We start from the raw sequence: 20546 nt of genomic DNA on the forward strand, positions 1-20546 counted from the left end.
AAAGAGAAAAGCAACCTGGAATTAAGGAGAAACTTCCTGACAGTGAGGACAATTAACCAGTGGAATAGCTTGCCCCCAGAAATTGTGGGCGCTCCATCACTGGAGATTTTTAAGGCTAGACAGTCACTTGTCTGAGATGGTATACATTCTTCTGCTTGAGCAGGGGCTGGACTAGAAGACCTCCAAGGTCCCTTCCAGCTCTATTCTATTCTATTCTATTCTATTCTATTCTATTCTATTCTATTCTATTCTATTCTATTCTATTCTATTCCAGTAACTTGTACCCTATCTTGATTATTTTCAATAGGCTTGCATGCTAGTTAAGAATTTTCTGAGGTTAAAAGAATACAAAGTTGGCTAGATTTATCTATACTGCTACTTATTTTATTCCATACTCCACGAACACAAGAGTTATAGTCGATCCGAAGGCATCCACCAGAAAGGTAATTTTAAAAAAATCCAAATGGACCCCCTGATGGTGTGACCAAAGCCTTGCCTTTGCTATGTGCACTGCAAGTATTACAAAGATTTAAAAAGAAGCAGGGCTTCTATTGCATGGCCATCTCTGCCATCTTGACTTTTTTTAATCTCCCACTGAGAAGAATTGTAAAACATTATTGAAAAGAACCAAATTGGAGAAACTCTAAAGATACTCTAGCATCTTTTGTTTTGGTAATAAATAACCCTTTGTGCAATCCTTACAAACTTCATCTTGTTTGTCTATGCCCTGATATTGTCTCCTTTATCTACATAGTACTAAAACTCTCATTGTCGTGACCTTTAATTGGGTGAAATGGTGCATCATGGGACAACAACCAAGGTACCTCAAATGGGCTTATTTACAAAATGGGTTCAAAATCCAGGACTCATGATTCCTGAAGGAATGAAATTTGGGAATATCACATTCCCCTGCAACCCCCAGGCATTCTTCTTGACCTGTGCCACCTCCCCACAGACTATTTGGTCTGTGCAGCTTTTCTTACACAACTCCATGACAAACACACACCCTGCTTGACCTGTGCTGCCTCACTGTGCACCCTGCTCAACCTGTGTGGCCCACCTGTGTGCCCTCCCTTACACACATATCATCTCTGATTGCACACCCATACATATTTCCCAGCCACATGACACCTCTCTCTCTCACACCCACCCACCCACAATTCCTGACTTGTAGCCACACATACCTCCTTAATCCTTCCCTTACCCAGCAGCAGCCACTTACTTTACCTGGCATTGGACTTGCAATTTCCTGCTGGCTTTCCCATTGACTTTCTTCCTACAAGCTTCTCATATGCAAAGAAAATGGGAAAGTCAGCAAGAATTCAAAAGAGGAGGGGGGGAAAGGAAAGGAAAGGAAAGGGAAAGGAAAGGAAAAGAAAGGAAAGGAAAGAAAGGAAAGGAAAGGAAAGGAAAGGAAAGGAAAGGAAAGGAAAGGAAAGGAAGATTCCTGATGCTCCTTGCCAGCTTCCTACAAGGAAACTCAATGGAGAAGCTGGCAGGAAATCAAAAGTTCTTCCCATTTTCACTGCTTTTTTACACACCCATGATCATTCTGTTTCTTTGTTTAAGTAAGGAAATATCTCTGAAACAATGACCCAATAGGTCACGCATTGTCTAATTTCTTACTAAAATCTGTCTACAGCCATCAATATGTTTGTGGTGTGGAAAGGAAATCAGATCCTCCCACCATACAGTAGACAGAGCAAACATAGCTAAATTCTGCTATATTGTCTATAAAATTAGGCTGGCCATCGATGATCTCACCATAAACTGTAATATATGACTATGTCTTGTTCTGCTTTGTTTTATTTTCATGTTTTAATTTTTAATCTGGTCTGTGGCCGTAATAAAATATTGATTGATATCTTGTTACAAACCTTGACAACCATCTTATGTACAGCAAAAGGGAATAGGAGTGAACAGTCATGATGGATAACTGTGGGTGAAGAAGTGAATTCAATAAAACAGATATTGACTGAAACCAACATCACAGTGCTAGGCTGCATTAACAGAGGATAGAATCAAGATCACGTGAAGTATTAATACCACTTTACAATGCCTTGGTAAGGCCACACTTGGAATATTGCATCCAGTTTTGGTCACCACGATGTAAAAAAGATGCTGAGACTCTAGAAAGAGTACAGAGAAGAGCAACAAAGATGATTAGGGGACTGGAGGCTAAAACATATAAGGAACGGTTGCTGGAATTGGGTATGTCTAGTTTAACGAAGAGAAGGACGAGGGGGGACATGATAGTAGTGTTCCAATATCTCAGGGGCTGCCATAAAGAAGAGGGAGTCAAGCTATTCCCCAAAGCGCCTGAAGGCAGGACAAGAAGCAACGGATGGAAACTAATCAAGGAGAGAAGCAACCTAGAACTAAGGAGAAAATTCCTGACAGTTAGAACAATTAACCAATGGAACAACCTGCCTCCAGAAGCGGTGAATGCTCCAACACTGGAAGTTTTTAAGAAGAGACTGGACAGCCTTTTGTCCGAAATGGTGTAGGGTTTACTGCCTGAGCAGGGGGTTGGACTCGATGACCTCCAAGGTCCCTTCCAACTTAATAATAATAATAATAATAATAATAATAATAATAATAATAATAATAATAATAATAATAATAATAATAATAAAGACCCACTAAAATGAAACTCTCATCAGATTTTACCATGACCTCAAGAGCTTTCAGTCTTAGCCTTGACCTATCTATAGAACAAATCCAGTTTCTTGAAGTCATGGTAGAACAATCCAGTGAATATATAAACACATTATACTGGAAATCCAGAGATTGCCATATTTACTTACACCCTTCTAGCTTTCACCCAGAACTTACAACCAAAAATGTCGTCTGCAGAGAGACTTTCAACTACAATTACATTTGTTCTGACTCATTTCACAGAGAAGCTCAACTAATGAAATTAGTTTTAACATTAATTAATTAGAATTAATTAGGAAACGGGCATTCAGGAGACTGAGATACCCACCCAATAAGATCAAAAGACCAATTAATAGAACCAGATTGATTTCCAGAGATGACTTACTAAAAGGCAGATCACAAAAGCAGAATGACAGAACAAAATTGGATGCCACCTTCAGTTTACAGCTCAAACTATTCAAATGCATTATTAATACACCGCATATTGGACAATGACATTGTACTTTCTCAGGCATTAAGTGACAACCTGCATATAGTCAACAACTAACCTAAGGCAGATTCTCATGAACAAGAAACAACAGGACAAAGAGGCTAATGTGGGAACCAGACCAGATGTCTACTTTTCTCCCATATTTACCCTTACATATCCATCATACAGAATGGGACCTTTAGGCTCCTACCATTGGCCACACCTCCTTTGTCTCGAGCCTCCTGCCTCCACCCATTTACCTGCAGCGTTCCTCCTCGGCTGGCCCGCCCCTGGCCCGCCGCCTCGTGCCCTTTGGCCCGGCCCATTCGCTGAGAAGCTGCACCAGCCCTGCCATTTGCCTGCTGCCCCACAACACAGCCCCTGCGATAGCCCATCACACACTGCCCCCTGAGAGCAACAGGGCTGCTGCCTGCCACCCATCCAATTGGCTGGCGGCTAATTGTCCCATGTAGCCAAAAGCCCGGGGCAAAGGGGGGAAATGGGCAGAGGCGGGAGGCTCGAGGCGAAGGAGATGTGGCCAAGGGTAGGAGCCGAAGGATCCTAGACCCCCATCATATGCCCTAACAGCTGCTCACACAAGAGTAGCAATGTTTTCACATGCTCTTCCTCTAATGAAATATATATATATATATGCTCCTCTGGATTTTACATGGAGGATAGCTTTGTGCTCAAGTATTAATAAGTTTGAGTTTGACATCAGAACTCAAAATAAAGATGAAGTGATATCAAAGCATTTCAGCCTCTGAGGACATTTCATTGGAAATCTCAAAGCAACCATTTCAGAAAAAAGAAAGAAGAATTTTAACAGTACAATTGAACTTTGCTGAACTTGCATACATTAAAAAAAAAAATCAGGTTTCAACAAACCCAATGGTTTTTTTTAACACATTACAGCTGTTATTTCAAAAGGCACTGCTAATCTGTCTCACAAATGCCTGTATCTACATATCCAGCCCCTCTTCCTTCTCCCATAACTTCATCTCAGTTGAAATACTATCGCAGTTTAGGCACCTTGTACATCTGAAGTAGTGAACTCTAGTTTATTAAAGCTTATGCCTTTAAATAAAATATGTTAGCTGGTGTTATCAGAATCCTTTTCACCCCAGAAGGAAACAAAAAATGCCAGCAGGAAAATGGTTTGGCATAGATGTCTCCTTGCCCCTTGATAGGGGGATTTTGATCTCACTGTGTGTGAAGTGAAAATAGTTCACACACAGGTACAGTGCATCTACCTTTGTTCATATAAGGTGATTTTTAGCTATCGAGCATTACAGAAATGTAATACATTAATAAAAAGAAATTAAAGTTTCCAGATATCTGTTGCCCTCTACCCATGTGATGCATTTGATCATAATGGTCAATGGAATGATAGTCCCCTTACTGGCTAGTTCCCAATTACTAATAATGACCACTTTCCTTCAGGATTCCCTGCCAGACATGAGATTCCTTTGAAAATCATGTTCCTGAAATTATGCTCTGAAGAGAAAAATGCATTGTTTCTTATATGCCTCTTGGAACAGACAATGGCCTGGTTGTTGTTGTTGTTGTTGTTGTTGTTGTTATTATTATTATTATTATTATCTGATTTGCTAATCCACCGCCCCACCCCCATTAAACTGTACTCCCCAGTTTGGCTCAACATTTGCACAGTCTCAGTACTCTAGCCAAGAAATCAGACGAAACAGCTGTTTGTAGCAAGCACTCTCTTTTATCATAAAGGTGGCATCTGGTGAGCTGGAATGAGCCTGAGAGGCATGTCTGGTCGATTTGAAAAGGGGTAGATAAGTGAGTGGCTTTAGGGAATAAAATAATATTATAGGGCGCCCTGGTTGACTCTCCCAAACTCCTCCTTTCCTCAGCTGAAGAGTTGATTGTTGGTGTCTTATAAAATAATAACAGATCTAGTAGGAGGATGTCGGAAAAAGCCATCATCCTTCTGTATTTAGAAGCTGTTCAAAGCACCCCTTAATCGTTCAATGGTTCTCTCTGATTCAATCTCTTACTTTCTCCCTATCCATTTTACTTTATCCCAAACTATTCCTGCATAATGGAGGTTCCCTTTCTTTCTCTCCTCCCACCCCTCCTCTACATTTCAGTGTGGCATCGCTTTTACAACATTCCCCTTTTTAGATATACTGGGCGAGATACAGATATACCGTATATTTTTAGATAATAACATACTCCAGCAAAGTAAACTAACGCAGCTCTTCTATCTCTTATTCCTTCATTTAAAAATCCTTTTCATCTTCTGCCTTTCCCTCCAAGCATGCAACTTTCTTTTCTTTTTATCATTTTCTATTCCCAAACTAGGTTGTGCCCATGCAAAGCGCATTCTGTCAGTATATAGTGTGTAAATGTTGTATTTTAAACTTACTTCTTTCTTTGCTAGCGCAAGAAGCTTTAACACTACTTCTGTAAATCTCTGGCTTTTATTCCTGTAACAAGAAGCCTTAAGATGCTTCTTTTCCATTGCTGTAGCCCGCAGCCTTTTTCTTTTTTTTTCTCTCAGGTTAAGGGTTTTTCCACAGAGCAGAATTAAAGCACGGGACCTGGCTTTAAGTATGTTGGCTTGAAGAAATATTAACTGTATTTCCAAACTCTGTTTTGCCTTGGCAATGAAGTAGAGTATTAATTCTGCCCATACAAGAAATGGAGGGGGGGAGGAGGGGAGAATGCCTCTTTGATGCCAGAGATTCTTCTGAGAGATAAAAAAAACTGACATAAAAGGAAACTTTCTTCTTATATTCCCCTTCTCCTATCAACCCATAGCAGGGAGAAGAAAGAGATTCATTTCCTCCCCCTTCTCTCCTCCACTTTTTCCTTTTCCCCACAGGAAGGTTCCCTAGTTTTTTCCCCTCCTAATTAAGGTCAGCTGCTGGTGGAGAAAACCACTCATTGCTCTCTTTAGAGAGTGGTGGGGCAGACCTGAGTGAGTGGGACATTTGCCTGAATGATAGGCCCCTAGTGCAAAGGTGTTTTGCACCAATAACCCATCACTTGATCTATTTTGAAAACCAGGTTTTGCCAGTCTTCTTCTGGATACAGATTTACTAGTCTTATAGAAGACTGGTAGAGACAGTTCTACCTATTATGGGCTAGAAGGATAAATTGGCAGGAATCTTAATTTTACCCTATCTCCGAAATAAGTGTTGCTAGGGAAGGTTGATAATTAATAGCCACAACATGTGGAAATAATCTACGGTGTGCAAAATAGCATTTGAGTGGGTAAAGTGGTGCTTTCTCACTGCATTGATATGGGATATTCTTCTGTAGGGTGACAGGCAGAGACAAGAAAGTGAAGTGAGCCTTGTTCAATTACATAACCCACTGACACCAGCTGAAATTCTTGACCAAGTATAGCCATGCTCCAAAGAGTCCACATTAATTAAATAATAATAATAATAATAATAATAATAATAATAATAATAATAATAATAATAATAATAATAATAATAATAATAATAATAAAGTTGGAAAGGACCTTGGAGGTCATCTAGTCCAACCCCCTCCTCAGGCAGGAAACCCTGTACCATTTCAGACAAATGGCCGTCCAGTCTCTTCTTAAAAACTTTCAGTGTTGGATCATTCACAGCTTCTGGAGGCAGATTGTTCCACTGATTAATTGTTCTAACTGTCAGGAAGTTTCTCCTTAGTTCTAGGTTGCTTCTCTCCTTGATTAGTTTCCATCCTTTGCTTCTTGTCCTGCCTTCAGGAGCTTGACTCCCTCTTCTTTGTGGCAGCCCCTGAGATATTGGAACACCACTATCATATCAACCCTAGATTGAGACATGCCTGAAAATGTCTTTATAATCACAGAGGGGTTATAAGAAGTAGGGCAGCAGCCAATGACAGAATGACTTGGAGGGCAGCTGTCAGAGAGTGGGGAAGAGAAGCATGACCACAAGACTTTATACTAGCCAGCTGGAATGGAAGAATTGCCTCCAATGGGATGAAGCCCATCAGACCAATCACTGAACACTACCGTATGCTGTGGCTGTTCCATTGAAGGAAATTGTTTTCCAACATCTCCCGCTTCCTCAATCTTTCTTTGAACTCACCTATTAACTGTATTTCCTTGAATTGAACATAAAGAGTGTTAGCAGTTTAAACTATCAGTGTTAGTTTAAGGATATTAGTTGTTTCTTCTGAATACTAAGTGATTAGTTGAGTGCCTTGTCATCAGTCTTTAATAAAATTTATAAATTGCATATGAACTATGATTTCATCATTGGACTTCCAGAACACATAACACACAACCACACAGTTCTGTTCTGAGATATTTGGTGCTGCAGTAGGTCTCATTTTATTAGGCTTTCCCTCTATTACAAAATGTATCCAAGGCCACTTTTTTATACACATTCTAAAAACATTGGCTATAAAAACACAATCTTGGAGGTGCTTATCACATTACCATTTCAGAGCTACATCCTGCAGCATTCTGCAATATAGTGACAGCATACTAACTTTAGGTGTTGCAATTCTTCCCAGATGTCCCTGAACTCTCAGAAGCGTACTGTAAATCACCTTTTGATTTCTGCAAACATTTCTGTGATGACCTTAAGTCACACGATCCTTTTTCTCCCTCATCCCTTTTTACTTTCCACCGTTAACATCTCATCTGCAATACAAATATTTACGGGGGGGGGGGTCAATAGGTATAAGAGAATTCGTCGAACGGGGATACATTACGGTACGAACGTCCGTGTTTCGGTGTCATAAGATAGGTAAAATGTTTATGATAAGAGGTAAAGAGGTCTACATCTTATCCCTAATGTTTAAGATTAGAGATGTCTGGATTTCATTAGTTTTGTAGATATGACGAGTAAGAATTGTACCAGTAGAATTATTTTATTGTATTGTATTATTGATTGTATACAATACTGTCAAGGAAAATTCAGTGACTACCCCCTCAAACAGTAAAAATTATGACAGTCATTAAAATCATGACTAAGAAAGTGAGTTTTGTAACAAAAGCTTTTGTTGCGGCTTGTATCAGATCATTAAGCAGTCTCTCCAGAATTATTCACACAGGATCTTTTCAGCCATGTTGTTACTTAAGAGTAAACCCTGGGACCTTTTCTGTGCAAAGTAAATAAGAATAATCTCAGATCTCTGATGTGCGCATAGCTGATTTGTGCAAGGGAATCTACAGGGCTTGGTCTAAAAAAGGCAAGATGGCAGCCACACGGTGACACATATAAAGCAGCATTTCACTTGCACCATCATGACAGCAATCTAGACCTTTCTAACCATGCCTTACACATACCCACAAATCTATGGCTGAGGAACCACCCAAAATGGCTTGTGAGAATAACCTTGGGAGACAGGAGACAAGACATAGCTTAGACAGCATTGTTAAATATAGTGTTAGCCCAAAGGATGATGGGGATAGAGAAAACATCTCAGAAGTGATCCCTGCTTCTCTAGTTCTTTGGAAAGGGGGGAAGTGCTTTCAAGACTCACAAGATTCTGTTACTGTAACCTTACAATAAACGTAGTATTGGTACTCATAATCTTGGTTTCCACTCTGGACAAGCTTAAACAGCTGATACCATCTTAGTATCTGATATAATTGGAATTTTGTTTGAGGTACAGTATTCCATTTTATAAAAGATTTTCAGCATATAAAAATACAAGCAGTTTGAAGGCAATTGGTTATGAAGCTTCTGCATGCAACCAAGTGCAGAATTTAGCTTGGCCCACTTATTTAAACTTAGTCATTAGATTAGATTCATAAGGGCTACCTGAATGCTTGTTTTCAGACCTGCTCATTAGCCCAAGTTTTCAAATTTACTCTTTGAGTCTCACTATTCTTGAAAGAGAAAGTCTGTGGAGCTTCCAATCATCCATGTCAGACCTAGAAACTCATTAGCTAGCTTTAAAGATTTGGGCTTTAACATTTCTCATCAATCGGACTTCATCACTGTCATTTCCCAAAGTGACATTAAACTTCTGTTTAGGAAAACAACTCTGTAATCATCTCTAACAATTTAATTACATGTAATTTTCAACAGGTGCTACCAAAACAGCTAATTAATTAAATCAAATCAGTCCTTAATTGTCATGGAAGGCCTAATCCACTGGCTTCACTTTTCAGGAGGAAAAAAAAACAACAGCTCTGTATTAGGGTGTGACCAGACATCACAAAATAAGTGATTTTTACACTGCCGTTTTCTGCTTGCCAGATTTTGCTGCAGTCCTGTGAAGGCTTGCGAGAAGACAATATTTGGAACAGAACAGACTTTTCATACTTCACATACCCCACGGCACTTCACAGTAATTACTTAGAGGAAGGGGCACTGGCTGAGTAAAGGCATAGCAATTATACTCACAGTAATAATTCATGCCCAGCTGAGTGCTTTCAGAACCATTTCATTGAGATACATGGCTTACCTCAAGCACCTTGGAAACCTTGCTAGAGTTTTGGTCCTTTTTTTTTTAATTGAGCAGAAAACCAATTACAAAAGGAACAAAGCAAAAGATGCATTTTCTAATTTTTAATTATTTTTTATGGCATTTGTGTTTGTCATTTTTGTATTACTGTTGTTTTACTTGCGAGCTGCCCAGGGTTGGTTGGAATTGAGCAATATTAAAAAAAATCATATTAAACGAATAAGACGCTAAGAGAGCTGCTCAGAATCACATTGGACAGTGATTTGGGCAGCATATAAATTTAATAAATAAGATGCATAAAATACACAAGTTCCCCCATCCCCAAAGATTAGGAATTCAATCAAATGGTCACAATAGAGTGAGGCGGGGGCATCCTTCCCGTGAAAGTTGCTCTAATATCAGAAACTATTTCTTAGGTGGAACTTTTCCTTCTGCTGAACTTTCCCTGAAATATACAATTAATTTGCTTATTTCATTACATTACCTAAACAACTTCACCTTGCCTCTAGTTTGTGTAATACCAGGGCCCTTTTTGGTGCCCTACTGAAGTTTCTTTTCCCAGACATTTTAGGAAATTCCTGAGTGGTTTCAGAAATTCAGTGTTTTATTGCTGCTAACGCCAGTGATTGTACGCTGTATTTATTGCCCATATTACTACTGCTGCCAATTTTCACCATATTATGCTCTGTTGTAAGTTGGCTTTCAATTTTTTTAAAAATAAGTTGTTGTAATTGATTTGTACACTGCCTGAAGAACTGCATACATTGAAAGGAACACAGTGGGAGGTCTATGGGACTGAGAAAAACCACAACGTGCTGGAAAAAAAAATTGGAAATCAATCGCAAGGGTTTTCATTGGGACTTAGCAGTACCTTCTCAGCGGAATTTTATTTCTCACTGCATGAATGGGGTGCTTGCCTTTGGTTCCAGCCATACTTCAGGCTGCTTCAACCTTACTTTTCAACTGAAACTACATCCTGCCCCCGTCCCCCCAAGCATCTCCGGTTGGACCATGTCATTATGCATAAGGTCAAGATCAATCAACCTTCTGGTTCTGATTGCACTGTACAAAATCCAGCTGATCTAGGATGTCATGGATAAGTGCCTGCTCATCTCTTTATCCTTTCTTCTCTTTACAAACTGTGGGAGAGACACAAATCACACTTTATCATCAGGAGGAAAGACTTGCATTTATAATGGGCCCCCAAGCCACTGAAGATAATCAGGGTTTAATAGGAATCAAGATTCATTGGTGTATCAGCCTTAATTTTATAGTTCAACTCTGGACAACTGAACATGACAGATTCAATGAAGCCTAAGCCGAATGCCTTTTGCCAACTCTGAGCAGCAACTCTTCTCCATTTAAGGCAGAGATTATGAAAAAGAATGGGAAGGAATTGATTTTAGTTAATATTTAGAATTAGTTATTTGACATTTAAGTCCACTTCTACTTCGAATTTGACTTGTACATGCTGTCTCAGAGACTGGCTGCCTTTGAACGGTACACCTAGTCTTCACATTATGACCATTCAGCAACCGTTCAAATTTGCAACAGTGCTGAATGAATGGACTTATAACAGGTCCTTAGAGTTACAGTTGTGATAGCATTTCCATGGTCACAATTGTGATCCAGGTGTTCAGCCACCCAGTTCCCAATTATGACAAGCAGCAGAAAGCTGCAGTTATGCAATTGCAGTTTCCAACATTCCCTGCTGGCTCCCTACAAGCAAAGACAGTGGGGAAGCCAGCAGGAAGCTACGGTCGTGTGAAGTCTTAACTTAACAACCTACATGGTCCTTGCTTAACAACAGCAGCTGGGACTTTCGGTTTGCTAACGCAGCCACTGCAGATGCTGGAAGGTGAGCTACATCTTCTGCGTTCAGTTTTGCTCTGCTGGGGGACTCTGGAAAGGGTCAAAAGTCGCTCTGTAGGGGTGATGAGCAAGGAGGGGACCCCTGCTTGATCGCGGGAGGGCAGCAGCCCTTCCGCTCGATCCGGGGCAGCCCTCCAAACTGGCGGAGGAAAGACCAGCCATAGTAATATGGCCCGTCACTAGGCTGCAGACAGCTGAGGTCAAACTTACCACCAAGCACTTTGAAAGCAGCATGGATGAAACTGGGTGAGATCCGATCTTCTCTTTACCCTAAGTACTTTCTTTTCCTGTAAAAGCTGCCTGAAGTATCTTTCCCCCTGGGAGGAGAAAGGGAAGGGAATTTCTATCCCACCCTCTAAGAATAGCAGCAACTGACTACCCAGGGGAATTAAAGCACTAAAAGAACAACCTTAATCTAATTGGATTTATATATTCCTGAAATTTGGGGACCAATTTTTATTGGAGACTTTTGCTTTTATCTACAAAAAAGAAATAAAATTGGAAAAAGGATTATAAAAATTTTGGACTTAAAAAATCTTAAACGGCATCGGTGACATCTTGTGGCAAAGTTTGGTATTACAACTTGTTATTTCCTAAAAGAGACTTGGCTCAAAGCCCAGACCTTAGATAAGACTCTTCTGACCTACTAGCATGGCAAACCCAAACTTTGATTACAACCAAAGAACTGACAACGCAGAAGATAACAGAAGAAGTGGAACAATCAAATATTAAGACAGAGAACTCAATTGACCCACAAACACAGTTAATGGAAAATCCAGGAAAGGGAGTGACAACACTGAAAATGGAAAAGACTTTCTATATAAATCAGAAGAAATTTGAGAAAGAAGAAGAACAGATTGAATGGAAGATAAACATATCAGGACAATCATGGGGAATTGGAATAATAGGGAGACAACTTAATGAATACAAATGGGCTAGTCCTTCCAAAAAATGGCAATTAAATGGTCTCCTTTATTTCAAATAACATGTATAATAATAGAGGGAGAACTATTTGACGATCTAAAAGCACTGATATGGAAGCTTAGCTGGCAAAGGAAGAAAGCCAGAATAAGGCTGAAGAAAATTGGGGTTTTGATTTATTAGAGGGGATTTCATATTATTAATTAGAGGGTTAAAGGGAGAAGTTGAGATAAGGGAAATTCTGGTCATTAGATTTAAAATATTTGGAAATTAGTTGAAAATAAGGATTTTATCCATTTAATATTTAAAAATTAGACCTAAAAGAAAAAAAAATAATTATTATGAATATGTTTGATTTATTGATTAACCCAGGCAATATATATAATGGTTTTGATTTATTAATGGGGATATTGTATTATTAAGTAGATGATTTAATATAGTGGGAAATAGCTAACTTTTGGAAATAGAACAAGATTATATTCAAACAGATAAAATGTGTATTTTGGATATTAGATTCTGTTATGAATTGAGATAAGGCAAATCTTGGTTACCTAAAGCCTGAAAATTATAAATATTAAAGGTTAAATTGGAATATTGATGGGAAACTAAAAATTGGGAAAAATTAATAACAGGATATGGATTGATCAAGGAGAGAAGCAACTTAGAACTAAGGAGAAACTTCCTGACAGTTAGAACAATTCACCAATGGAACAACCTGCCTCCAGAAGCAGTGAATGCTCCAACACTGGAAGTTTTTAAGAAGAGACTGGACAGCCATTTGTCTGAAATGGTATTGGGTTTCCTGCCTGAGCAGGGGGTTGGACTCGATGACCTCCAAGGTCCCTTCCAACTTTTTATTATTATTATTATTATTATTATTATTATTATTATTATTATTATTATTATTATTATTATTATTATTATTATTATTATTATCATTATTATTATCATTATTATTATCATTATTATTATTATTATTATTATTATTATCATCATTATCATTATCATCATTATCATTATTATTATTATTATTGTTTATGAAGATTGAATGTAAAAAATAATTAAGATACGTATAAACTAAAATTTATTGATAAATATAATAATGATGTTTTTACTGAGTTGATATAATAAGAACTGTATTAGCTTAAATATGAAACAGTAAATGTTAAGGGAAAAAGAGAGGGAATATTTGATGTTGTAACTTGAGATTTGTACTAAAGATTTTGTTATTGAACTATTGATTAACCCAGCCACCACGTTACTTTTTAAATACTTAAATGTAAAATTGGAAAATTAATAAAATATTATATATATAAAAAACAGCAGCTGGAACTGCCATTGCTAAGTGACATGGTCACGTGACATCGTTCTTTATTGTTTTATTGCTTAGCAATGTCATAACCCAAGGACTACCTGTAAAGCAACTGTTTCAAGCAAGAATTTCTGGCTATCAAAAAAGCAAATGGTCACCTTGTTTGCCTCACTGGTTTATAGCACAGGGGAGCACAAGACTACTTTGAACCTACCCTGCCTGCCTACAGCTCCCTGCGAGCAAATGCCCCAGGGGGAATAGCAGGATAGTTGCAAGGCATTTATTCTCACTAGCATGCAATGCCATCCCTCTGTTTGCAGTCCTCAGATAAAATGCCTGTTATTATTCACAAAGCAGTTTTCTGTAAGACCCCAAGACCCAAAGTGAGGGAAAGGAGTTCTAATGAATAATGGATTAATGTCAGAGTTCTGTGTTGCCTTCCAGCTGAGCTTCATTCTCACTGGCTCTCGGTCCACCTCACCCCCTCCCTCCTCTTTCCCACTATCTTTATGTCCACAGGAGAGAAAAAAATCCCTGACTTGGTAAATTGCTAAAGGGACACTTTGAATGAATTTTAAATATATCAAAGAGCAAAGCACTGTTTTTTCCCCTAGAAAAATCAAATAGTAAAAAATCTGGCTCAGAAATAAATGGCAGAAATGGTCAGCTTAACCCAAAAAGAAAACCAGAGCCACAGAGCTAAGGGGAATAAAACATTGAAAACTGTGCCAGGCATTGGCATATTTGGCTCTTACCCAGAGCCAAAGAATGGGAGGAAAATAAATTGGTTATCATGTAGCAGGTATCAACTGTTTCTATCTGGGCATGATAGTTACTGCCTTATGACCAATTAAATTCTCTAGCTCTGCAACAGTTTTTTTAAAAAAAAAACATTTAGCAATCTTTAGCTATTAAATTTACATCCTGGCTTGTCATCAAAAATTCTATTTCCATCTGCGCTTCCAGCAAATAAGTCATTAAACCAACATTTTTAACATTACTGGGAACTTATTAGGATCAAAGCACTGAAGCCAAGGTAGAGAGAACGTGCTTGGACTCAGTGCCTTTTTATGGCTTATTAATAAAAATAATAATTTATTTAGCCAAGTAGATGATAATCAGATAGGGTCCTGCATGAAGTGATAGGACTTCAGCAAAGACCAGATACAGATTCAAAGAAAATCATGGAAGAAGAGGTAGTTACCTATTATTCTTTGTTTTCAGCCCCTGTTTCTTTGCTCTGGAATTTGAATAATGTGTTTTTCAAGGTGATGAGCCTTGTAGGCTACAGAACTTTTACATTGAGAAATAGACTCTTAGGAACTCTATAATTCATGAAAGTACATATCCAATTTCTAGAAGTAAAGTACAGTATTTTTCCTAATAATAAAGCTATTTTAATCTAAAATCTTTCTGCCTCTGCATCCATCCTACCATACATGCAGTACTATACATCATTGTTGAAAAGATTTCAAGTTTTCTGTAAAACGTGGGCAAGTTAAAGTACATAGATTAAAGTTGGTCACCTAGTCAGCCAGATATTCAGACTGTATTTGGCATTTTTATCCAGGGGCTATCAAGCCCTTCCAAGGACCTGGCATATACAGATGTTGTTAGATGGTGTTAAAGGTATCATTGAGCATGTAAGCTGTCCCAAGTAAAGCTGCCTTTTGCAACTGACTGGTGGCGGTTTTGTCAATGTTGATGGTGTTCAAGTGGTGGTCCAGATGTTTTGGAATTCGACCCAAGGTGTATATTACTGATTATTAATACCATCTTTGTTTTCTTTTACCATAGTCATTCTACTTCTATTTGCAAGTTTTTGTATTTTGTAATTTTTTTCAAGTTTTTTCTCTTCTACTGTCTCCAGGAATTACAAAGGTACCACAGATTGTTTTGTTTTTCTGATTGACCATTGACAATTGTTAAGTCTGGGGTGTTATGTGGCTGGTGCTTGTATGTTTGAATTTTAAAATCCCAGAACACTTTAGATTCTTCATTTTCTATTACTTTGTCTATTTTTGTGGTCCCACCAATTCCTGCAAGCAAATGATATTTCTTGCACAAATTCTTGTAGCAATTAACATTTTATTCAGCTTTGCTCAGAGGTGGTGTTTGCTATCTGTTGCTGTCTTCTCAATTCTGGGTTTGTATGCATTTGTTCCTAAGGCCTGGTTTTGTACAGACAGTAGCTATGATTTACTGCATCATCATCATCATCATCATCATCATCATCATCATCATCATCATCATCATCATCATCATCATCATTATTATTATTATTATTATTATTATTATTATTATTATTATTATTATTATTATTATTATTATTTTCCAGTGCTTCTTTGATCTTCCTGGTTTCTAGGTGATGCTTCTTGATTAGATATTATTTGATCTTCTCCTTCAACTTCTTTTTTTTAATCTGTTCTAGCTTGTTTGTATCTGATTTTAGCAAACGTAAAGGTTTCCCCTGTCCAGTCATATCAGACTTTAGGAGGCAGTGCTCATCTCCTTTTGTTAGCTGAACAAGCCATGTTGTCCGAAGACACTTTCATGATCATGTGGCCAGCATAACTGAACGGCGAGGTGCACAGAATGTTGTTACCTTCCCGTTGAAGTGATACCTATTTATCTACTTGCATTTGCATGCGTTCAAACTGCTAGGTTGGCAGAAGCTAGGGCAAGAACACTGTTCTTATTTCTAACCTGAGCTTCCATTTTGGTGAAGACTGCTTGGCTTTTTTTTTCTTGATTATTGATTTTGCATCCAAATATTCAGTTATAACCATAACTGTGTTGTATATTAATTGGTTTGTTTCCTGAAATGAGTTATTGCTTATATTTGATATTACAGTTTTGGCATCTTTTAATATTTGTGCTATTTGTTTCTTTGGAATAAGTTTCAATGCAAGCAATCTTTTTCAGCTGTTTTTGTGCTGTTCTATATGCTCAGCTTTTAGTTAGAGAGCTTTGTTCTTTCTGAGGAGAAGGCAGAGGAGACGGTACCATATTTGGGAATGAAAATGATTCAATAGTTATGCTGGATTTTTCCATTGCGAATTCCCCCTGGTTTGCCTTCACAGTCTGTGTTACTTCTGGCAAGGCTTTGATTTCTTTACCCTGGGTAGACCTTTTCAGTTCTTCCAATTCTGATTCTGTGGATATTTTATTTTATATTAAACAATGGCATTGGTCTGCTAGTTTCTGTTCTATTATTTATGGTTCTGGATGTTGTTCTTTATAGAGCTGATGCATTCTTTTTGGTTATTCTCTTCTTGTTGGACTTGATTTGTAATAACACATCATTATTTATTTGTTTTCAATCTTTTTTACATTTGCAAGCGGTAAACAACTTTTCTTCCAGTAGGCCTGCAGCTGCTGGCCTGGTGGTTCAGCCAACAGTTATGAGTCCTATAGTCAGTTTGTCACCAGATGTCCAGGAACTCTAGCATAGTCCTTGTTGACCCAGGTGATGACTGATGTGGTATGGGTTTCTGTAAATTACATGCCATTGTATTGTTTATGAAATAAAGCATCTGGCTTCTCTGATGAGACCTGTCCAATATCATTGAACTTCTGCTGTAGCTCTCATCTTCTTCAGAGCACACAGGCCCCACAACCATGTCAAGGTAGTGCTTCACTGGGAGATTATTATTATGTTTGGTCACAGAGTCAGCAAGATGTTTAGACTGAATATGGCATTTTTCTCAATCTATTGAGTCCTTCCCATAGATTTGGGATAAGCAGACACTGTTGTTTGATGGTGTTAAAGGTATCATCACAGGATGTAAGCTGTTCCAAGTAATAATTAGGAATAGTAATAGCTGATGATGATCATGATTTGCAGCATTTAAAAATGAGGGGTGAAATGCAAATATAGGATTAAAGTCTTTGTTTTGTTTTAAAATGATCCTGATAATAATGCTGTGATTACACAGACAGCAATGCCTCTGAAAACCCAGATGTGAGATACAGATCAGACGATTTGGGCTAATGCTGCATTTTCTGATGAATAAATAGCCCATGGATCTGAACAAATGCCTATCCAGATGCTCTTTTAATATTAACAAAGCTTAACAGTGAAATGAGGGCAACCTTAGGCAGACATATGTCATGCTGAGTTCAACAAGACTTTCTTCTGTGCCTGGGATTTCAATATTAGATTGTTCTCTTTTTACTCAGAATAAACTGCATTAATCACAGTGGAAATTAATTCTTGCATATATTAGGTACATGGCTCTTAGGTCTAAAAGTACAAGGTACCTTTTCACTGTACGGAGCAATGTGGAACGAGCCTCGTTGTGAAAAGTGATAATAATGCTTGTGGCCGGCAGATCTGTGGTGTAGTGAACAGATGCACATCTATAACAAATGAGAAAAAATGAGTTTTCATCAGACAGAACACATGCCTCCATTTCTAGAGAATTAACTAATAAAAAAGAAATTCCCAATTAGGTAAAATTTCACCAATCCTGATACACATATTTAGCACCCAACTGAATTTTGTTATCCTGCCAACACATTTCCCAGTACAACATCTTTTTTACAATTGCAATTCATCACATGCTGGCAGTGCTGACAACAGGGTTTAGCACACATTGGATTATATAACTGCCAGGAACACTTGTTAACAATGGTTTCAATGCCATCAAGACAGAAGATGGCACCTATTTATACCTTTTGCTGCATAATTGATACAGGAATGGGAAGAAAGAAACAGATGCAAATCCAGGATGGATTAAATCAGCAGGTGGTCTTAATTCTTTCATAAACCTAGCAGCTGATGATGAGGTGATGTGGCATGTAGTTACATGGCTCAGCAGCAACTGTGGAGCGTGGAGCTCACGCTCTTAGTAGCAGGATGCATGGAGCAGTTAAGCTGACATTATCCAAATCATATTCACTCACACAGGCTGTTGATATTAATCGTCTTTACTTAGGGGAAGAGTTGACTTCCCTTATTGGCTTCTGATTTTTGCCAATAACAGTATGGCTTCTTTCTCTCTTTGGTTTCAAGGATTAGTGTTAGGGTGTATGGAAAAATGAGAGCTATACTGGTGATCAATACCTTCATGGTTTCATTTCTAATTATCAGTCAATTACCAATATTCCATTTCTTAGTAACATGATTGAGAATCTGGCAGCTTCACACTTCCAGATATCACACTTCAATGAAAATGATTTATTATTACATTGCAGCGTGCATTTCACCAGCTAGAATGGTTTTGGAAATTGAAGACATTAATATGGGTGCCTCATTTAATGATGGTGTTTGGGGCTAGAATTTTCATCACTATGGGGCATGTCATGTGACTGCATCTCTTAGCAATGGAAATTCCAGCACTCCCATTTAGCGTTGATAAGTGAATCACTGTGGTTTTTTATGCAAGGACACCTTCTGGTCACCATTTGTGACCAATTTCTCCCTTGACTTTGTTTGTAGGAAATTGGCAAAGAAGGTCAGAAATGGTAATCAAGTGGCTGTGGGACACTGCAACCAGTAGTGGGATTCAGCTGGTTTGCACCACTTTGGCAGAACCGGTAGCTAATTTTTTGTTGCCCAGGCCCAGAATGGACTTCCGGTAGTGGCATCCACACAGAGAACCGGTTGTTCACGTATTTGAATCCCACCACTGACTGCAACCATATGTAAGTATGAGAACTAGTCATAACTATCACTTGTTCAGCACCACTGTATATTTGAACAGTCGCTGACCAAGTAGACATTAAACAAGAACCAGTGTACCTTGATTAAATATAGTTAATCCACAATATAGTACAAAGACTGCTTTAGTCACCTTAGTGGACAATCTGTGCTAGAAAGAAAATGTAGGGAATGCACAGACTAGATTGGTCAAGGTCAGAGGGAAACAACATGACACTGGACTGGTCTGTCACCATAACAATAGACAAACTGAAGAGCTTTCAGCCTGTTATAGTAGACAGGCAGCAGAAAGAGATTCAAAATGGAAACTTTGCAACCTGCACTCTGAAGATGTTGGATTTCTTCAGTGATGGCTTTGAGTGCTGTTGGGAAGAAAAAAGCTGGACAGCTGAAGAGTCCTGCACTGTGTTCTGTTGAGAAGTGCTATTTCACAATTTGGGAATGCTACTTGAGCTCCAACTGTCATTGGATTTACACCATCATAGCAACTTTCAATTGGCATTGTCTTATTGTGCTTCAGGAAGATGCAATCCTACCAGCATGGCAAAATCTTTAATTTCACTGGAGACAAGAATATGGAGACAAGAATTTCAAAATAGCTTTTTATAAGAAACCGAGAGGCTTGTTCTCACTTGTACCTAACCATGCCACAAATATTTCCTGGTAACCTCTTTTTTCTGCCCTGCCTTCATGATGTTGCCGTCATTTGATTTCCTAGCTCATATCTGAGGCTGCCTTAAGTTGTCCTTAGCTGTTTTTCAATGTTAAAATAGTTTTTTTTTCCTCCTCATCTCAGTGCATTCTAAAATCATAGGCATAATTACATGGCATTGAATTGAAAGAATGGGATCAGCGCGACTTCTATTGGCTACTTTAGGTTTGTTCAGTAATGGCCTCCCCTTTGTGATCCCTAGAAACTGCCCTATATGTGGCTATTCTGATGTGATTAGTGGGAGAGACTGGATCTTTCACATCGGTATCTCCCGTGCCTACAAGGTTTCAAAGCTGATGCTTGGCTCAGCTATCTGACCTGAAAAAAGGGATCAACCAAATTAGCAACTGACAGACACTGAAAGGTTGTGATGTCCAGAGGGAGAGAAACATAATGCAAAAAAGCAACTGTATTAGCTCTTCCATAGTACCCTTGATATAGTGATGTCCACCCATCCTTGAGTTAACAGAAAGCTGAATCCACCATGAAAACTGCTGTCCCCTCTATTGTCTTTGTTCTCAGT

The 20546-nt window shown here is 38.5% G+C and overlaps 1 protein-coding gene across 1 annotated transcript in view; it reads right to left on the reverse strand.

Annotated features, from left to right (window-relative positions):
- The window catches only part of GALNT16 (polypeptide N-acetylgalactosaminyltransferase 16), a 185048-nt gene that overhangs the window by 60288 nt on the left and 104214 nt on the right, over positions 1-20546 (reverse strand). The window contains exon 3 of the mRNA XM_015823874.1: positions 17910-18008. Coding sequence (XP_015679360.1) covers positions 17910-18008 — 99 coding nt within the window. The remainder of the gene's footprint in view (positions 1-17909; positions 18009-20546) is intronic.

This window comes from Protobothrops mucrosquamatus, unplaced genomic scaffold (genome assembly GCF_001527695.2).
Source record: "Protobothrops mucrosquamatus isolate PMUCROS unplaced genomic scaffold, P.Mucros_1.0 scaffold2021, whole genome shotgun sequence".
In the NCBI taxonomy this organism is placed as follows: Eukaryota; Metazoa; Chordata; class Lepidosauria; order Squamata; family Viperidae; genus Protobothrops; species Protobothrops mucrosquamatus.